At 44.5% G+C, this 15,897-nt stretch overlaps 1 protein-coding gene and 1 non-coding gene across 10 annotated transcripts in view; one reads left to right on the top strand and one right to left on the bottom strand.

Annotated features, from left to right (window-relative positions):
- Positions 1-15,897, top strand: part of FER (FER tyrosine kinase) — a 316,011-nt gene that overhangs the window by 39,041 nt on the left and 261,073 nt on the right. For all 9 annotated transcript variants that reach the window (XM_067569167.1, XM_067569169.1, XM_067569168.1 and 6 more), the window contains 2 exons: positions 2,292-2,465; positions 10,999-11,098. In XM_067569167.1, coding sequence (XP_067425268.1) covers positions 2,292-2,465; positions 10,999-11,098 — 274 coding nt within the window. The remainder of the gene's footprint in view (positions 1-2,291; positions 2,466-10,998; positions 11,099-15,897) is intronic.
- LOC137167267 (U4 spliceosomal RNA) lies at positions 2,925-3,091 on the bottom strand. Its single transcript, XR_010924078.1, has one exon. It is a non-coding gene; the product is annotated as a U4 spliceosomal RNA (small nuclear RNA).

Raw genomic sequence — 15,897 nt, 5'->3', positions numbered from 1 at the left:
TTACAAGATGGGAGATTCTGTCCTGGGAAGCAGTGACTCTGAAAAGGATGAGGGGGTCAAGGTGGATAATCAGCTGAACATGAACTATCTGTGCAACAGTGAGGCCAAAGGGCTAATGTGCTCCTTGACTGTAAAAACAGGAGAATCTTGAGTTGGAGTAGGGAGGTTATATTATATTTGGCACTGGTACAACCGCTACTGGAATGCTGTGTCCAGTTCTGATGCCTACAGTTCAAGGATGTTGAGAAATTGGAGCAAGTTCAGAGAAGAGCCAGGAGAATGATTAAAGGATTAGAAAACATGTTTTATAGTTGAAAACTCAAGGAGCTCAATCTGTTTAGTTTAACAAAGAAAAGGTTGAGGTGTCTTGATTATAGTCTGTAACTAACTATTTGGGGAACAGAAATTTGATAATAGAGAGCAATGACTGGAAGGTGAAATTAGACAAGTTTAGACTAGAAATAAGGCACAATTTTTTAATAGTGAGGGTAATTACCAAAGGTTGTGGTGGATTCTCCGTCACAGGAAATTTTTAAATGAAGATTGGATGTTTTTCTAAAAGATATGCTCTTGTTCAAACAGGAATTAATGCAGGGAAGTCCTATGGCCTGTGTTATACAGGACATCGGACAAAACTATCACAGTGTTCACTTCTGGCTGTATAATCTATAAACAATATGACTTTTTCCCCTGAAAGAATTCTTTTCATTATAATATCCCCATGCTTTTTTCCATTCAGCCACTTAGTGTATTTTGAACATTTCTTTTACTTCTGTTGTTACAAATTTCAGTTACTGTTTATTACAGCTTTTGTCATTTCCGTTTCTTATTTGCTCTAGTTTTGGTTAACTAAAAGAATTATTTTCAGTGTAAACACCATAGAAGTCTAATATTTTCATCATGTTTTCTATGCAGTATGCTTCACATTAGAATTCAATGTTCTCTGCCAAATAAGTGTATTTTTTATATCATAGAATCACAGATAGTATGCAGATTTAATGTTGGAGTGATTGTTGTACCTCAGATGCTGGCATTTCTGGAGGGGGAAAATACAGCAGCTATTGTGCGCTAACGTTGCTCTACAACAGTTGTTGTTTATTTTTTTTTTTTATACACAACAAAATTGAGAATAATATATTCTTTTCTCTCTTGAATTAGAAAAAATAACTTTTCCTATTATGACTGTAAGTAGTTAGTTCCTTAATTTTACTTTTCAGCTTTTGGATAGCATTGTTTAAGCACAATGTAATAGGAATATTTCAGTATCTTGATAAGCAAATTTCAGAGAACACTTCTGTACTGTAAGAAATGCTGTGGATGATTTAATAGGTGGTGGTCTTCCATTTAGGTTTGTTAAACTCACGATCTAGTGTGGTGCTAAGGGGGCTTGTACAAATGGAAGTTCCTTTTTTGAGATGAGGTGTGAAAAGGAGAACTTGATCAATTGTGGTAATTAAAGCAGCATTGGTACCTTTGTATTAGGCCAAGGCATTGATCCCAGTGTCCCAGCCATATTCCAACACCGATTATTATATATTGTATCTATCTAAATCTCCAATTTCAAATGGGATATGGTAATTCATAGCAGTGCTAAAGTACAAAAATTCTACTATCATAAAGTTGCATCTCTGGTGAGCCTCATTTCATTCTCCTTAGCTGAACTAAACAAGGTTTCATGGGATACCAAATACTTTGATTTGATTTGAATGCTAGTTTGAGGCTCAATGTACAGCATTATGTGCATTAGTATAGCTCCAGTGAAGTTAATGGAGCAATGTCAGTTTACTCCAGCTGAGGTTCTGGCCCTGTGTGCTACATCAGGAGAAAGCTCATTTTACTCTTTTAAAAATTACCACTGATATGGCCAAGAGAATTAGTCATGTGATTGAGATAAATTTAAATAAAAGGAAAAATCTGCTGGGACAGTGGAAACACATACAGGAAAGGGAAGAAGAAAGGACATTGAGAGCATGTCTGTCAAAGTAAAGGAATTTGGGTGATAGCTCAAGTGAAGGTAAGTGGTTTTCATGATAGACCTAGACTTTGGAGCTACGCTGAAAGGTGACCATAATAAATCATTTATACATCTCTAACTCCTGTGCATGGATGGGTTAAAGACATGGGTATACTATGATACTATATTTAAAGGATTCATGGAAATGCATATTCAGGCAAATGTTCAAAAATACTATCTTTCTAAAATCTCTTTAAACTATGATGTACTTTTCCAACAGTTCCTTTTTGATCACGCAGTAGCAGCTAAGTTCTTTTCTCCCTTTTCCTTCTTTCAGTCTTGGCTGCTTATGGTACAGCAGACAGAACAACTTAGCAGGATAATGAAGACACATGCAGAAGACCTTAACTCTGGGCCACTACATAGACTTACAATGATGATCAAAGACAAGCAACAAGTAAAAAAGAGTTACATAGGTGTTCATCAGCAAATTGAGGCAGAGATGTGCAAGGTACCTCATTTAACCATGATTCCTTTTTTAAATTTACTAAATGCCTGAAACTTTATTTTCCAAAATATTATATAGTTTTTTCATATAAATATTGAGGCAAATAATGAAGATGCCACCATTCCTCTTTATCTTGCAGTACAAATATTAATTTATTATAATTGGATTGCATTTGCATCTTGTTTCATCCAGTTCCTCCACATTTTCTATAAGTTACTAGCTGAAAAGACAGAGGGGAACTCTCCTGAAAGTGAATTCAGTTAAGCTAACAGTGCTGGAAATATTCTTCTTCAATGAGAGGATGACTGTGTGAAGCCATTCTCCTGTATCCTCTAGGCATTCCTGGGGTCAGGGTTTGAAAAATCCACTAGTCTGAGGCAAGTAAAAGCTTTTCTTGGTGAGTGCTGTGAGTGTCTGAGGAATCTAAACTTGTGTTTAAAAAAAATTTCTCCCTTTCAGCAGCCACAGTGGGTTTTGGGGTGGAGTTCAAATATATCTGATACCCTCTATCCAGATGCTGATAGGAATAACGGAGCCTCCAAACAAGTATGGCAACAAGTTTTCAATGAGCAGTAATCATACCTCAGATTAACTTCATTGGCTACAATATTACTACTGAGCTTTAAGGGGCTAGCTCCGTATTAGGAATCCCATCATCCTTCACTTTCCCAGCAGCTGGTGGGAGGTTGACATGTCACATGGTGTCTTCCTTATTGGTCTGTGTTAAATGGGCTGAGTAGTCAAACTGTCAGGTGCCTGGTAAAACTTCCAAGTCCTATGTGTGGGCCTAATGAATGGATGTGCTTGGTGTATCACATGTTCTGGCGGTGGTGGGAAACATTGACGGAATAACTTAGGAAGGAAAAATACAAAATATGTAGAGAGAGAGCATGTGAAGAGACAAGGGGAAGGAAAAAAGGAGAGAAAATCTATGCTGGGTAGAAAAAAATGTAGGGAGGGAAAAAATGGAGGAGCTTGTAGTGGAAGAAGACTGGAGAGAACTCTGGTATACTGCACCATGTTCTGCTATAGAATCAAAAAAAGAAAAAAAGGATAACACTTATCTGATAATATATTTGACAAACAAATTTCTGCAATCAGCCACCTCTAGCAAAAAGTTAAAATATGTATTTTGAATTATATTTTTTGACAATACATTACAATTAACTACAGTGCACAGTTCGTAGTGTGAAGCCTACTTTTTAACTGAAGCAGGCTATGGTTTGAGAGCGTGGCCACACAAGTGTTTTCACCCTAGCCGAGTAGACTTTTGGCTTCTAGGTGTTGAGTTTTTAAAGCCCTTCCTGAGGTCTTCTAGATAAATGTGTACAGGTGGATTTCTGATGAGATACTGTGTATTCTTATGGTCTGACCTGTTCTTGTCTGTCGAATAGTTTTGTGCCTTTGGAGCACTTACTGAATGGCTCACTGAGCTTCTTCCTTGTCCACATAAGACCTCTTCCATAATACACAGCAGAATTTCTGCCATGTTAGATAGAATATCAGAATCCCATAGCCCCTTGGGGTACTATCCAGTATTCAGCAAGATTATCAGCTATGCTGATTGGAGTCCATAGGTACTTTGGCTAAAATCTTGCCGTAGAGGAGTAATTCTAGCAAAATAAAAACATGGTCCTTTCGTATTCCAGAGAACTCTTGATTGAGAAATCCCTTGACAAATTTCTTAAGGACTTATTTGAAAACAAACAAGTCATGCTTTCCACACAAGTCAATAATAAAGACTCTACCTTCTGGTTTATTTCACTCCCATTGCAGATTTCAGATATTCTTCTTTCAACACAAGTTGGAGAGAAAGAGGGTCTTATGATATTACTAAGGTCTGGTCTACCCTACAAACTTAGGTCGACCTAGTAATGTATGCATCTACATTACCAAGTCCCTTCTGCCGATCTACCTCACCTGTAATGTCAACTTAATTTACTCCACCTCTGTGAGAGGTGTAGCACTTAATTTGATGTTGATGGGTTTACAGAGAGGCAGTATAGAACACAGTGTTATGTAAGTTGACTGAATTGGCCACCTGGAGATATCCCACAATGCTCCTCTGTGACTGCTCTAGAGATCTCTTTTCAACTCTGCTGCACAGCAGCAGGGTACACAGGAAACAGCCCCTCCCCTGTAAAACCCTGGGAACTTTTGAATTCCCATTTTCTGTTTGATCAGCATGGAGAACTTGCCAGCCAGCTGATCATGGCGACTCAGTGCCCCAAATGCGCCCACCCTGGAGTACACAGGAGATGGTGGATCTTATCAGTCTGTGGAGAGAAGAGTTTGTGCAGGTGCAGCTGAAGAAATGTAGACATCTATTAAAAGATTGTGCGGAGTATGGGGTAGAAGGACTACACCAAGGACACACAATAGTGCCGCGTGAAAATCAAAGAACTTTAACAGTGTACTAGAAGACAAGGGAGGTGAACAGTCATTCTGGTCCTGCACCACAGACATGCCGCTTCTACAATGAGCTATTCTTGGTGGCAACTCCACCACTATCCCCAAAAGCAGCATGGATACCTCCCTGGAGTCTGAGTCCTGGGCCATCTCAGGCAACAATGAGGAGGACATTTTGGATGAGAAGGAGAATGGGTGACAGGCGAGCAGGGGATCCATTCTCGCCAGGAGCTATTTTTATCTCTGGAGCAGTCCAGCCAGTCACAGGACAGCATTGCGGCCGAGCATGATGCTGGGAAAGGGACCTCTGGTGAGTTTGCAATTCCAGTCAAACTGTAGGGGTTACATGCTCTCATATTTTGTGTGTAATGTGAAGAAAAAATGAGGTGCAGTGGGTATCTGCTTGCCAGTGGCCACTTCAACTATGCTGAGGGTGCTGCCTGGAAAAGACTTTGTGTGCACAGGGATGGCCCAGGAATCCCTCATGGAGATCTCCAGGAAACTAATGGAGGTACTCTGCAATCCTTTACAGAAGGTTTCTGGGGAGGGCTGTCTTATTTCTTCCACCATGATAGGATACTTTCCCATACCACTCCAGTATTCACTCTTGCTGGCATCATTGCGGAATAGAGCATAACAGCATAAAGATCAGGTCTGCACCCAGACGCTTGCAGCATCTACTCCCTTGCTGCCTCTGTTACCCTCAGGAGACTGATATCACATAGGGCTCACCTAGGGCAAATGGTGGAAGTTTTCATCACAAGTACTGTAAACAATAGAGCATGTGATCCCCCACCCATGCTGGTTTCTGGGTACCTCAGCCATGGTTTTCCTTACCTGCTGGTAGTTTGATTGGCAGGGGTCAGAGTTGACCTCAGAATCTGGAAGCCCAGGGTGACTACTACCAGCAATATTAAGGGAATGGGGGAGGGAAGGTCTTCCTGTGTTACCTTGTGGCTGCTACCCTCTCCCCCCCGCCATCCCGGAGCCACCTCGCACAAAGAATGCACTTTGGGAAGCTTAACTCTAGTCCCTGGTCTCAAAGCACTGTCCATGTTGATAAGGGCATTGTCCGCCTGCCCAGCTATGCTCCCAATGAAGGTTTCCCACAAGTTGCAACACAAGGCCTGTCGCCTATGCAGCTGGGTCATAGTCGTCGTGGCTGGAAAAGCAAACTGGTTCCTTGAATAGCTAGGGATTCTGATGAGGTTCTGACTTGCACTTGAGTGTAATAAGAGGAGTGATTTTTAAATAGCAACCATGTTATAGACTTGGTATGCACTAACAGTTATTGCCTTGTGTTTTGCATACCTTACAGTGGAAATCTTGGCCTTCAGCACGTCCTCCACATCAGCGGAGAGGCTTTCGCAGATTAGAAATCGGGGAAAAAGAGAACTTGTGGTGATGTGTTCAGTGAGATAATGAATGCCTCTGGGACAGCTGATGAGAGCTAAGAGTCTGGAGGATATAATTGTCTGAAAACCTGGACATGTGGAACTGGAGAGCATTCCAATTAGGATGAGAGGCTGTGGATTATGAAGGACCAATCAGACATGTTGAGGCATCTGATTGAGCTTCAAGAAAAGCAGTTTGAGGCTAGACTCCCTCTGCAGCCCCCTGCAGAACAGCCTGCAAACATTAGCCTGTTCCCAGTTCCCCTCTCCCAAACGTTTTCAGGAGGTGGGGGAGAGGTGCAGTAATCCTTCCACTCAACACTGGGTTAGGGTACTAAGAAAAATAGGTGGCCATTTGAAGACCTTTTACAGGCAAGACTTCTGTGCTTTCACAGACAAACTGACTTGGTTTTTCCTCTCCCAATTTTATCACCCCATTTGCCCAAGATTGAATTATTTTCCTGTTCTTTCAGTTTCCTTATGTTTGTTTCAATAAAAGTCAACATTTTGCAAACGAAATACTCTTTATGTATTCTATGCATGGGGGCTTGGTGAGGGAAGGGGAGGTACTGGGAAACTGATGCAATGGAGGAGATAATATGGGAAGGCTCAACGCAGATAAGCGGCGCACATTACTGTGGCTCATAATTGAAATGGGTTTTCAAAGCCACCCAGAGATGCAGAGCTCCTTGCTGGGCTCTTCTTATTGCCTTGGTACCAGCTCCCATGGTGGATTTACCAACTCCAAATTGATTGCTACTACTACTGGTCAGTGGGGAATCTAGCATTGCAAGATTCCACAGAGCGATTGTCACTTGCTTCTCCACTGTCAGATCAGGTCTCATTTTAGTGTTGTTGTGTTTCAGCGCTGGGGAAAGATCTGCACAAAGTTCTTGAAAAGAGACTTTCCATGTTTGAAAGTAATGCAGCCACTGCTTGTCATCCCATAACTGCACAATGATGCAATTCCACCAGTCAGTGCTTGTTTCCTGGGACCAGAAACAGCGCTCCACTGTGTTCAGTTGCTGTGGAACTGCCAGCAGCAACTGGGAATTGTTTTATTCTCTGGCTTGCAGCAGGGCTGCTTGAATGACACCGCAGTGTTCTGCGTAGCAGCTCCTGTCTCGGCTGTGGAAATACTGCAGGATATGACGTGAGATGTTCATAATGCTCACAGCAAGAGTGCACAGCTGAGCATGGTCCATACTTTTCAGGCTATGGTGTACACGCGGCTAAGCCAGGCTTCCAAAAAATGGTTTTGTGACCATGGTTGCTGAAGGGGCCACACTGAGGTTGCTCAGTCAGGGCAAATGGCAAAGAATGGGGCATATGATCTCCAAAACTGTTGGTTATTTCTAATTATTAAGTTCACCAATCCGGCAACAAATCAGCTTCTGCAATATCTTACTGATTACCCAGAAGCTAAAAATGCAGCTCCTTTAAAACAATCTTGCCCTGGGCTCCCACCCAGACAGCCAAGTCAAAAATGATGAGGATCCCTGAAAATCTTGTTCATCATATATAAAGTTATAACAATCCAATTCCAAGAGATTGGGCACATTACCCAATAGGTCAATGAATATTTTAGATCTTACCCAAATACACTCTTACAGCCAATTCTTATTAATGAATCTAAGATTTTTTTAAAAAGAGAGAGAGACTATTGGTTAAAAGATCATTATACATACAGACATGAATAAAGTTCTTAGCTCTGTTTCATAGTAGAGATGGTGCGCTGCTGAGTTGCAAAAAGTTCTTTCAGAATCACTTCCATAGGTTATAATCCAATAAGCAATCCATATAGAGTTTGTTCAGATAGTTCCATGAGAATTAGCAGGCTAATCCAGACTTGAGTTGATAACCTCAGTCTTGTGACTCAAGCTTCCCCTCACCAACCTTAAGCAGATCTGGGATGACAGGATCAGGTTTGAAGCTTTCTTCATAGTCCTTTGCTTATCTTGATGGTAGTTAATAAAGCAGGGATTCCTTTGGTGAAGAACATATGTAGTTGTTTTGAAGTTAAATCTCTATTTCCTAGCACACAAAGGTAATTAGCTGCATTGAACAGCATAAGGTAAATCCCCATCTCAAGCCATTCATAGATAGTTTACTACAGACTTCCAAGAGAAATAAAGACAATGATATTATTACACCCAAGTTTCATCTAAATGTTAATATTCCCTTTGGATCTCTGTATCAATAGAACATAGTAACAGACGGGAACTGAAGTTTAGCATCTATCAAAATATAGGTAAACAGATCAATATAATTAGTAATTACTTCCTATTCGTTAACAATACAGACTTGCATTTCAAAGCTCAGTCTATCTAGTATGGTTTTGTTAGCTATTTATTAGGAATGGCCTTACTTACCATTTATATATTCTTCTAATATGTCTCTAAAGGTTGAATTTGGCCTGCTAATGGCTTAACCCTTTCTATCTCAGTATCACAGGCATGAAAAAGTATGGGTTGTTTGCTGTTGATATCAGGGTAGGGAGGGATGGAGGAAACTGCATCATGGGAGGTTGAAGTCATGTTCCAGTTCCCTGCTGCAACAATGTTTTTTGGTCCCATGAGGCATTGCATGCCCTTCCCTCAATCCCCTGCAGCGAGTTGCACTGTGGGATAGTTGATCACGTGCACTGCTCTTCTCATCAGTGCAAGTGTTGCTAGTGAGGATGCACACCACCGAAACTAGTGTAGTGTGGACACTCCCGACTGACTTAATTACTGCAGCAGCTGGATGTTGACTTATATTAAATGGACTTAACTGTGTAGCGTAGACATCCCCTAAGACAAAAAGATCAGATATTAGCAATCAGGGCTGTGATCTGTAGATACCTGCTTCAGTGATCTCTACACAATGCCTTAATCCATATCACCAGGGATGTAAATTCTAATGCATACGAGCATGTTATGCACTAACTGTCCTTCGTTAATGTAATATTGTTTGAAACAGAGCTACATTAACATGCATTAGGGAACTGTTAGTGCGCACCAGCAGGATCCACACAAGACACTTGGTTTACGACATGATGGTCTGCATTAGAATTTACACCCGCTGCTGGGATGGGCTAAGGCACCCTGTTGATAAGACTGAAGATCATTTTGATTATCTATCTTCTCTTAGATTTTTCCAGATAGGGAGCTTCTTGCTTTCTTTTCATCACTCATGGAAGAGCATAATGTGATACAACTGAGTCAGATCCATTTAAGAGATAAATACAAAGATTTCTAACTACTATCCCATTTCCCTTTGTTTGTTTTCCAGTCTACTCTAAAAGAACTAGTTTCTAATTGTGCTCAGCACCCCCTAATCATGGAATGAGTAACAGCAGTACCCTCAGCATTTAGGAGACCAACTCCATTTATTTACTTTGGTTTCATTGATTGATCATCCTTTCAGAATTTCAAAATGGAGTCTGTTTGATCATTCTCATCATTGCCCGGGATATATATCTGCAGAAACTAACTGCTTCATAGTACTTCAGTTTCTTCCTTGGGAATTTGTAGGTCTAGTCTGTCAAAAAGTCCTTCCCTGCCCACTGTCTATTGGACTATTTTAACAACACATGGGTGTCTGACTGATTGGGGGTGGGTGGGTGGATGCATGTGCACGCATGCATGCATGCATACTTGTGGGGACCAGGATAACTCAAGAAATGGTCCTGCTCTGACATAAACCTCCCTGTAATTGGTCTAGACTAGAGCCAAGAATTGAAAGAAGTACTCTGGTTGCTTTTTGTGGAATTCTGACAGGTAACCAATTGCTAGTTTTGTAAAGCAATTCAGACCTAGCAAAAGAGAACCAGGAGCACCAGGCATTCCCATTGTCACATTCCTCATAATGGAGAAAAAATGTGTATTGGCCTAAGAGCAGACCATTTTTCTGAAAAGGTAAATCTCTCCTTTCCATAGTGTTCTAGTCCACCGTGAATGTTTGAGGTCATTCTGTTAAAGGATCTCTTTTGCCTCTCTTGTCAATGCATAGCTCTTCAGGTTTTGCTTTTGATACTAGAGCACACTGTTTTGTGAAAGGAATGTCTTCTCAAGCTAGTAGTCTATTGCTCACTTCATTTCCTCCACAATATGCTAAAGGTTTGAGCTGTAAAAGGCAATGCTATTCTTGTGTCTCTTCTCCCAAAAATACAGAGCTGGTCCAGTTGTCTATGGAAAGAAGTATCCTTCTGACACACATTCCCGATCTTTTTGTAGGAGCCAATTGCTCCTCTAAATCTCATAACTGGTGGCCTGGCTCATGAGAGATTAGCTCTTCTAACCAAAAGCTTTTGAGATGGCTTTTGAGACATTTTTAAAAACCATCAGCTCATTTGTCACTTTTCTGTTTTACGCTCTGGAAGAAATTATTTTAGTGTAACGAGGGATCAGATAAGAGTAAAAAATAGCTAATTAAAATCCTGGATTTTTTTTTCTAGCAAGATTTGTTTGGACACTCACCATATTAGTAATAATAAGTCAGATGTCCTGATGTGCTCCCCCATACATTTGTGATGGCAGCAGGGCCTCCTTACACACCATACTGTTTTCTTTTTTCTTTTAGTTACAGTATATGACAATATATTCAAGAGCATCCCTGAAATAATGAAAAAAGCATACATCCTTAATGTCTTAGAAATAAAATCCTCTAATTATCTTTTCCTAATGTTAAGAGGTCTTTAACTCCTGAGGGTGAGTGTTTAAATAACTTTCCTATTTCTGCTTTCTTCATAGGTCACAAAGACAGAACTGGAGAAATTAAAATCTAGTTACAGACAATTAATAAAAGAAGTTACTTCTGCGAAAGAGAAGTATAAAGAAGCTGTGGCTAAAGGTATTTTATTTGTGACTAATAAATAGTGGTAATTTTAGCTCTTTTTATTATTGCCTTTAATAATAATTGTTTTTCTGGAAATAGTTATAAAAAAACAAGGTGACATTTCTGTTCTGAGAGCTCAGTTGATGAAATATCACAAAGCTGAAATAAGACAGGTTAATTGTCGTCATATAGAATTCATGGGGATATGTGATGGCCCTTTCTTTTAAGCTTTTCTTTCACCCTTTTGTTAGGTTTATTTAGAGCATAAAATAGGTAAAAAAACAGGTTGACTGTCGTGGTGGTGTAGCAGCGGATGCTGTCAATGCTATTAATAATGTAGAGTTCCAACTGTGATCTCTCTACTACATCTTATTATGCTTTAGATACTGGTTATAGCAACTAGCAGGGAAAACATAGACCCTGAGGGACTTAACTTGGCTCTTGACATTTAAATGGAAGAGGAACTTATAAACTATTTTATTTAAGTATGTATTTATTTGTAGTTTTACACTGGATTTTCAAAGGAGTCTAAGGGAGGTAGGTGTCCAGATAACTTTGAATTTCAGTAGGAAGTTGAATACCCAAATCCCTCAGAGTCATTTGAAAGTCCCTATCTTAAAGTCTGTGTGTATTTGATAATTGTTTGGGATCTTAAATACTTTTCTTTGTATGTTTTGAAAAGCATTTTTACCTTTGGAATAAATGAGATTCTTCTTCGAGTGGTTACTCATGTCCATTCCACTGTAGGTGTGTGCACGCCTCTATGCACAGTTCCCGGAACTTGTTTCCCCTTAGCAGATCCTGTAGGGCCAGCTCCGGTGCCCCCTGGAACCCCGTGCACATGCCACGGTATATGAGGTGCTGCTGGCCCTACCTCCCCTCAGTTCCTTCTTTCCATCCGTGACGGTTGCTGGAACTAGCCTTGCTCTCAGCAAGTACTATTCCCTCTGTTTGAACTTGTTTGTTATTCTAAGTTAGTTTTAGTTAGTTAAGTAGTTGTTAGGTGTGTTTAGAGTAGTTAGAGATAAGGCAAGTCCCTGGTTGCCAGGATTCAAGTCGTGTGCTTCCTGCAGGAAGGCTTTCCCGCTCAGCGACCCCCACGACTGCTGCCTTAAGTGCTTGGGGGAAGCGCACAGAAAAGATAAATGTAAGATCTGCAGGGCTTTTAAACCGAGGACCCAAAAAGACTGAAAAATTCGGTTGAAAGCCCTGCTGATGGAGGCAGCGCTCCGCCCGGCTTCCGAGCCGGCCTGCTCCACCTCTTCACCGAGCGTGACCTCAGTGCAAAGCGCACCGCTGGCACTGGCCTTGACTCAGCACCATGCAACATCGCCGGAACTGAAGAGGAAGAATCAGCGCATGGAGCGCGGACACTCCCCTGTGCTGTCCGAATGGGCAGGGTCAAGCATGGAGATGCACTGGACCTGGCCCGGTTGAGACTTCTCCGGTGAGGGAGCCTCCCCTGACTCTTGGAAGTGGGAGAGTGCCCCTGCTGACGCCATCGACACCGGAGGCTTTTCAGGTGGCAAGAGCCTTGTTGGCCTTGCCTAGGCCACCTCCGCATCCCTTCCCCTGCCAAGGGAGAAGGGGCTGGTGTCACGGGGGAAACCCGCATTGGGTCCCCCTGAAGGTTGGTGGAGATCCCCGTTACGGTTAGGAAGATCTCCTGCCAGACAGCCTTCAGGAGTAGAGCAGAGATGCTCCCCCAGCAGTCACTCCAGGTTGGCGTCGTCGAGCCTGCCTGCGTTGACACAGGACGCGGAGTCTCCCTCTCAGCGCCGACATTGATCCCCGGCATCGGAGAGAGCACATGCCAGGAAGGGGCACCGGTCGAGGTCTGCCAGGCGGTGCTCGGACAGATCGCGTTCCAGATGCCTGGCACCGAGGAGGTCGCCCGTACCCAGACGGCGCAGAACCTGGTTGCTGTCGGAGGACCCGGCACCGAGGAGTTCACCTGCACCGAGGCGGCGCAGAACCCGGTCGCCATCAGTTGCCAGAGTCTGGCTCGGCACCGAGGAGTTCAGAGTGGTGCCGACCTCGGTCACCAAAAGGGTCTGCAGGGCCGCAAGGCAAGTAGCACTGGAAATCTTCAGTACTGAGATGACGCTCTTCAGAGCGCACCTCTGTTTGTCGGCACCGCTCGCGGCAACGGAGGCAGTCCTCATCATCCTCCAGGTTGCAGGCGTCAAGAGGGTTGTCCCCGGCATGGAAGGGCGCCCGGGACAAAGGACATACATGGTACTGTCAGTCCAGTGGCTCGGGGTCTCCCGGGGAGGACAGTTGTCGAGAGAGCTGACGCCCTCACAAAGCGCCACAGCCTGTGACGCAGTCAGTCCCGGGTTGGCTCCAGGGTCAATGGCCAGAACAATGGCCTTATTGGGCCCCATGGGGTATCCAGATGGGACTGGGGCCTCAATCCATCCTGTCATCAGGGGTGCAGTCCGTACCTCCATCACAAGAGAAGGCCCATAGACACCACTCCTTGGATGAGGAGTTGGACCCCATGGAGAGACCCTCAGTGGGCGCATCTACAGGACGCTCATCGGCAGGCTTCTTCCCCCTCATCGGACGAGGCAGTCTGCCAAGATCACTCATACCACTGGAGGATTTCAGGGCGCACCAGGAGCTGCTCAAGAGAGTGGCCTCCAACTTGGGGCTGGAGGTGAAGGAGTTGGGAGAGGCCGAAGATAGTCTCTTTAATGTGCTTGTGGCAGCTGACCCAGCGAGAGTGGCCCTCCCAGTCCACGAAAGGGTCCTTTAAAATTGTAAAGGCCCTGTGGCAACCCCTTCCTTGGTCGCCCCTATGTCACAGGTGGCTGAGAAAAAGTATTATGTCCCAGCCGAAGGGTTCGAGAATTTGTTCACTCACCCCACCCCGGGAACCCTGGTGTTAGATGCAGCTAACCAGAGAGACAGGCAAGGTCAGCCAGGTCCACTCCCAAGGCCTCCGCCCAGGCCTTTTCGACCCTATAGGAATAGGGATAGGAATAGGGGGTTTAGAAGGAAAAACCAGCTCCCCAACAGGAGGAGGTCGGGCAACCAGAGGAGACAATTTTGATGGTGTGCCCGAGGGAGGCACCCCATCTGCTCTCCTGGATCCGCCCTGCCCCTTCCTAGACAGGTTAAGGTCCTTTTATCCCGAATGGGCAAAGATCATTTCAGACCATTGGGTCCTTGGGATATTCTCAGGGGGCTACGCCCTACTGTTTACATCTACCCCCTCCCCCCCAACAACCCTCTTCCTCCGTCCCTCTTCAGGGACCCCTTTCACGAGCATGTCCTCTTGTAGGAGGTGGACACCCTCCTCAACGTAGGAGGTGGACACCCTCCTCAACGTAGGAGGTGGACACCCTCCTCAACGTAGGAGCGGTGGAAATGGTCCCTCAAGGCACAAGGGGGAAGAGGTTCTATTCGAGGTAGTTCCTCATCTCAAAGGCAGAGGGGGGTCTGAGACCCATACTAGACCTGCGTCGTCTAAACAAATATGTCAAATGACTCAGATTTTTCATGGTCTCCCTAGCTTTCATAATCCCTTCCCTGGATCCAGGAGACTGGTATGGCACCCTTGACCTCAAGGACTCATACTTTCATGTGTCTATCCTCCCCAGTCACAGGTGTTTTCTTCGTTTCACGGTGGCTGGCTCCCACTACCAGTTTACAGCCCTACCATTTGGCCTATCTTCGGCTCCAAGGGTGTTCACCAAGTGCATAGCGGTAGTGGCTGCCCACTTGAGACAAAAGGGTGTGCAAACTTTTCCTTACCTGGCCGATTGGCTGATCAGGGACAGGTCCAGGTCCCAAGTGCAGGGGAACGTGACCCTCACTTGCTCCATGTGCAGCAGGCTGGGACTGCTCACAAACGAGCAGAAGTCCACACTAACCCCAGTGCAATGCATAGAATTCATTGGGGCCACCCTGGATGCTTCCCAGGCCAGAGCCTTCCTGCCTCAGCCACGTTTCGAGGCGATGGTCTCTATCATTTCCCAGCTGCACCAATTCCCCACAACAACAGCCAAGCACTGCTTATAGCTGTTAGGCCACATGGCAGGCCTGCATGTACATAGTGAGACTAGCTCGCCTGAGGCTCAGACCACTTCCGGCATAGTTGGCTTCGGTATATGTGCCGAGCAGACACCTGTTGGACTGGGTGGTCACAGTTCCCCCACCCGTCTTAGGCTCCCTGAACTGGTGGCGGACTCCCGTGGCAGTGATGAAGGGTGTTGCGTTCAGGGAGCTGGTCCCGTTGGTCACCCTAATTTCCGATGCATCAGATGTGGGATGGGGAGTCCACATCAGTGCCAACCTAGACACTCAGGGGCTCTGGTCAGGGGAAGAGAGGAGCCTGCACATCAATGTGAAGGAGCTGAGAGCCATTCGCCTAGCGTGCAAGGTGTTCCTCCGTTTCCTGAAAGGGCGAGTGGTACAGGTGCTGACGGACAACACCGCAGCCATGTTCTACATAAACAGGAAGGGGAGAGCACGTTCCTCGGCCCTCTGTGAGGAAGCTACCCATCTGTGGGACTTTGCCATGAGGCACGATTTCCACTTAACTGCCTCTCACCTCCCGGGAGTGAGGAACGATGAGGCAGATTGCCTCAGCAGGTTGTTTCTACCCCTCCTTGACTGGTCGTTGTACCCAGAGTTGGTGGCTATGATCTTCCAGAAGTGGGGCATTCCCCAACTGGACCTATTCGCGTCGAGCTAGAACACAAGTGCCCAAGGTTCTGCTTGCTCCAGGGTCGCGAGACTGGGTCGATTTCCGACGCGTTCCTCATCGACTGGATAGGGACCCTCATGTATGCATTCCCGCCCAT

The sequence above is a fragment of the Emydura macquarii genome, unplaced genomic scaffold (assembly GCF_026122565.2).
Source record: "Emydura macquarii macquarii isolate MOO-44397 ecotype Brisbane River unplaced genomic scaffold, CSIRO-AGI_Emac_v2 contig_2897, whole genome shotgun sequence".
Lineage (NCBI taxonomy): Eukaryota > Metazoa > Chordata > Testudines > Chelidae > Emydura > Emydura macquarii.
The sequence above is the reverse complement of the archived record's forward strand: the minus strand, read 5'-3'. Positions and strand labels throughout refer to the sequence as shown.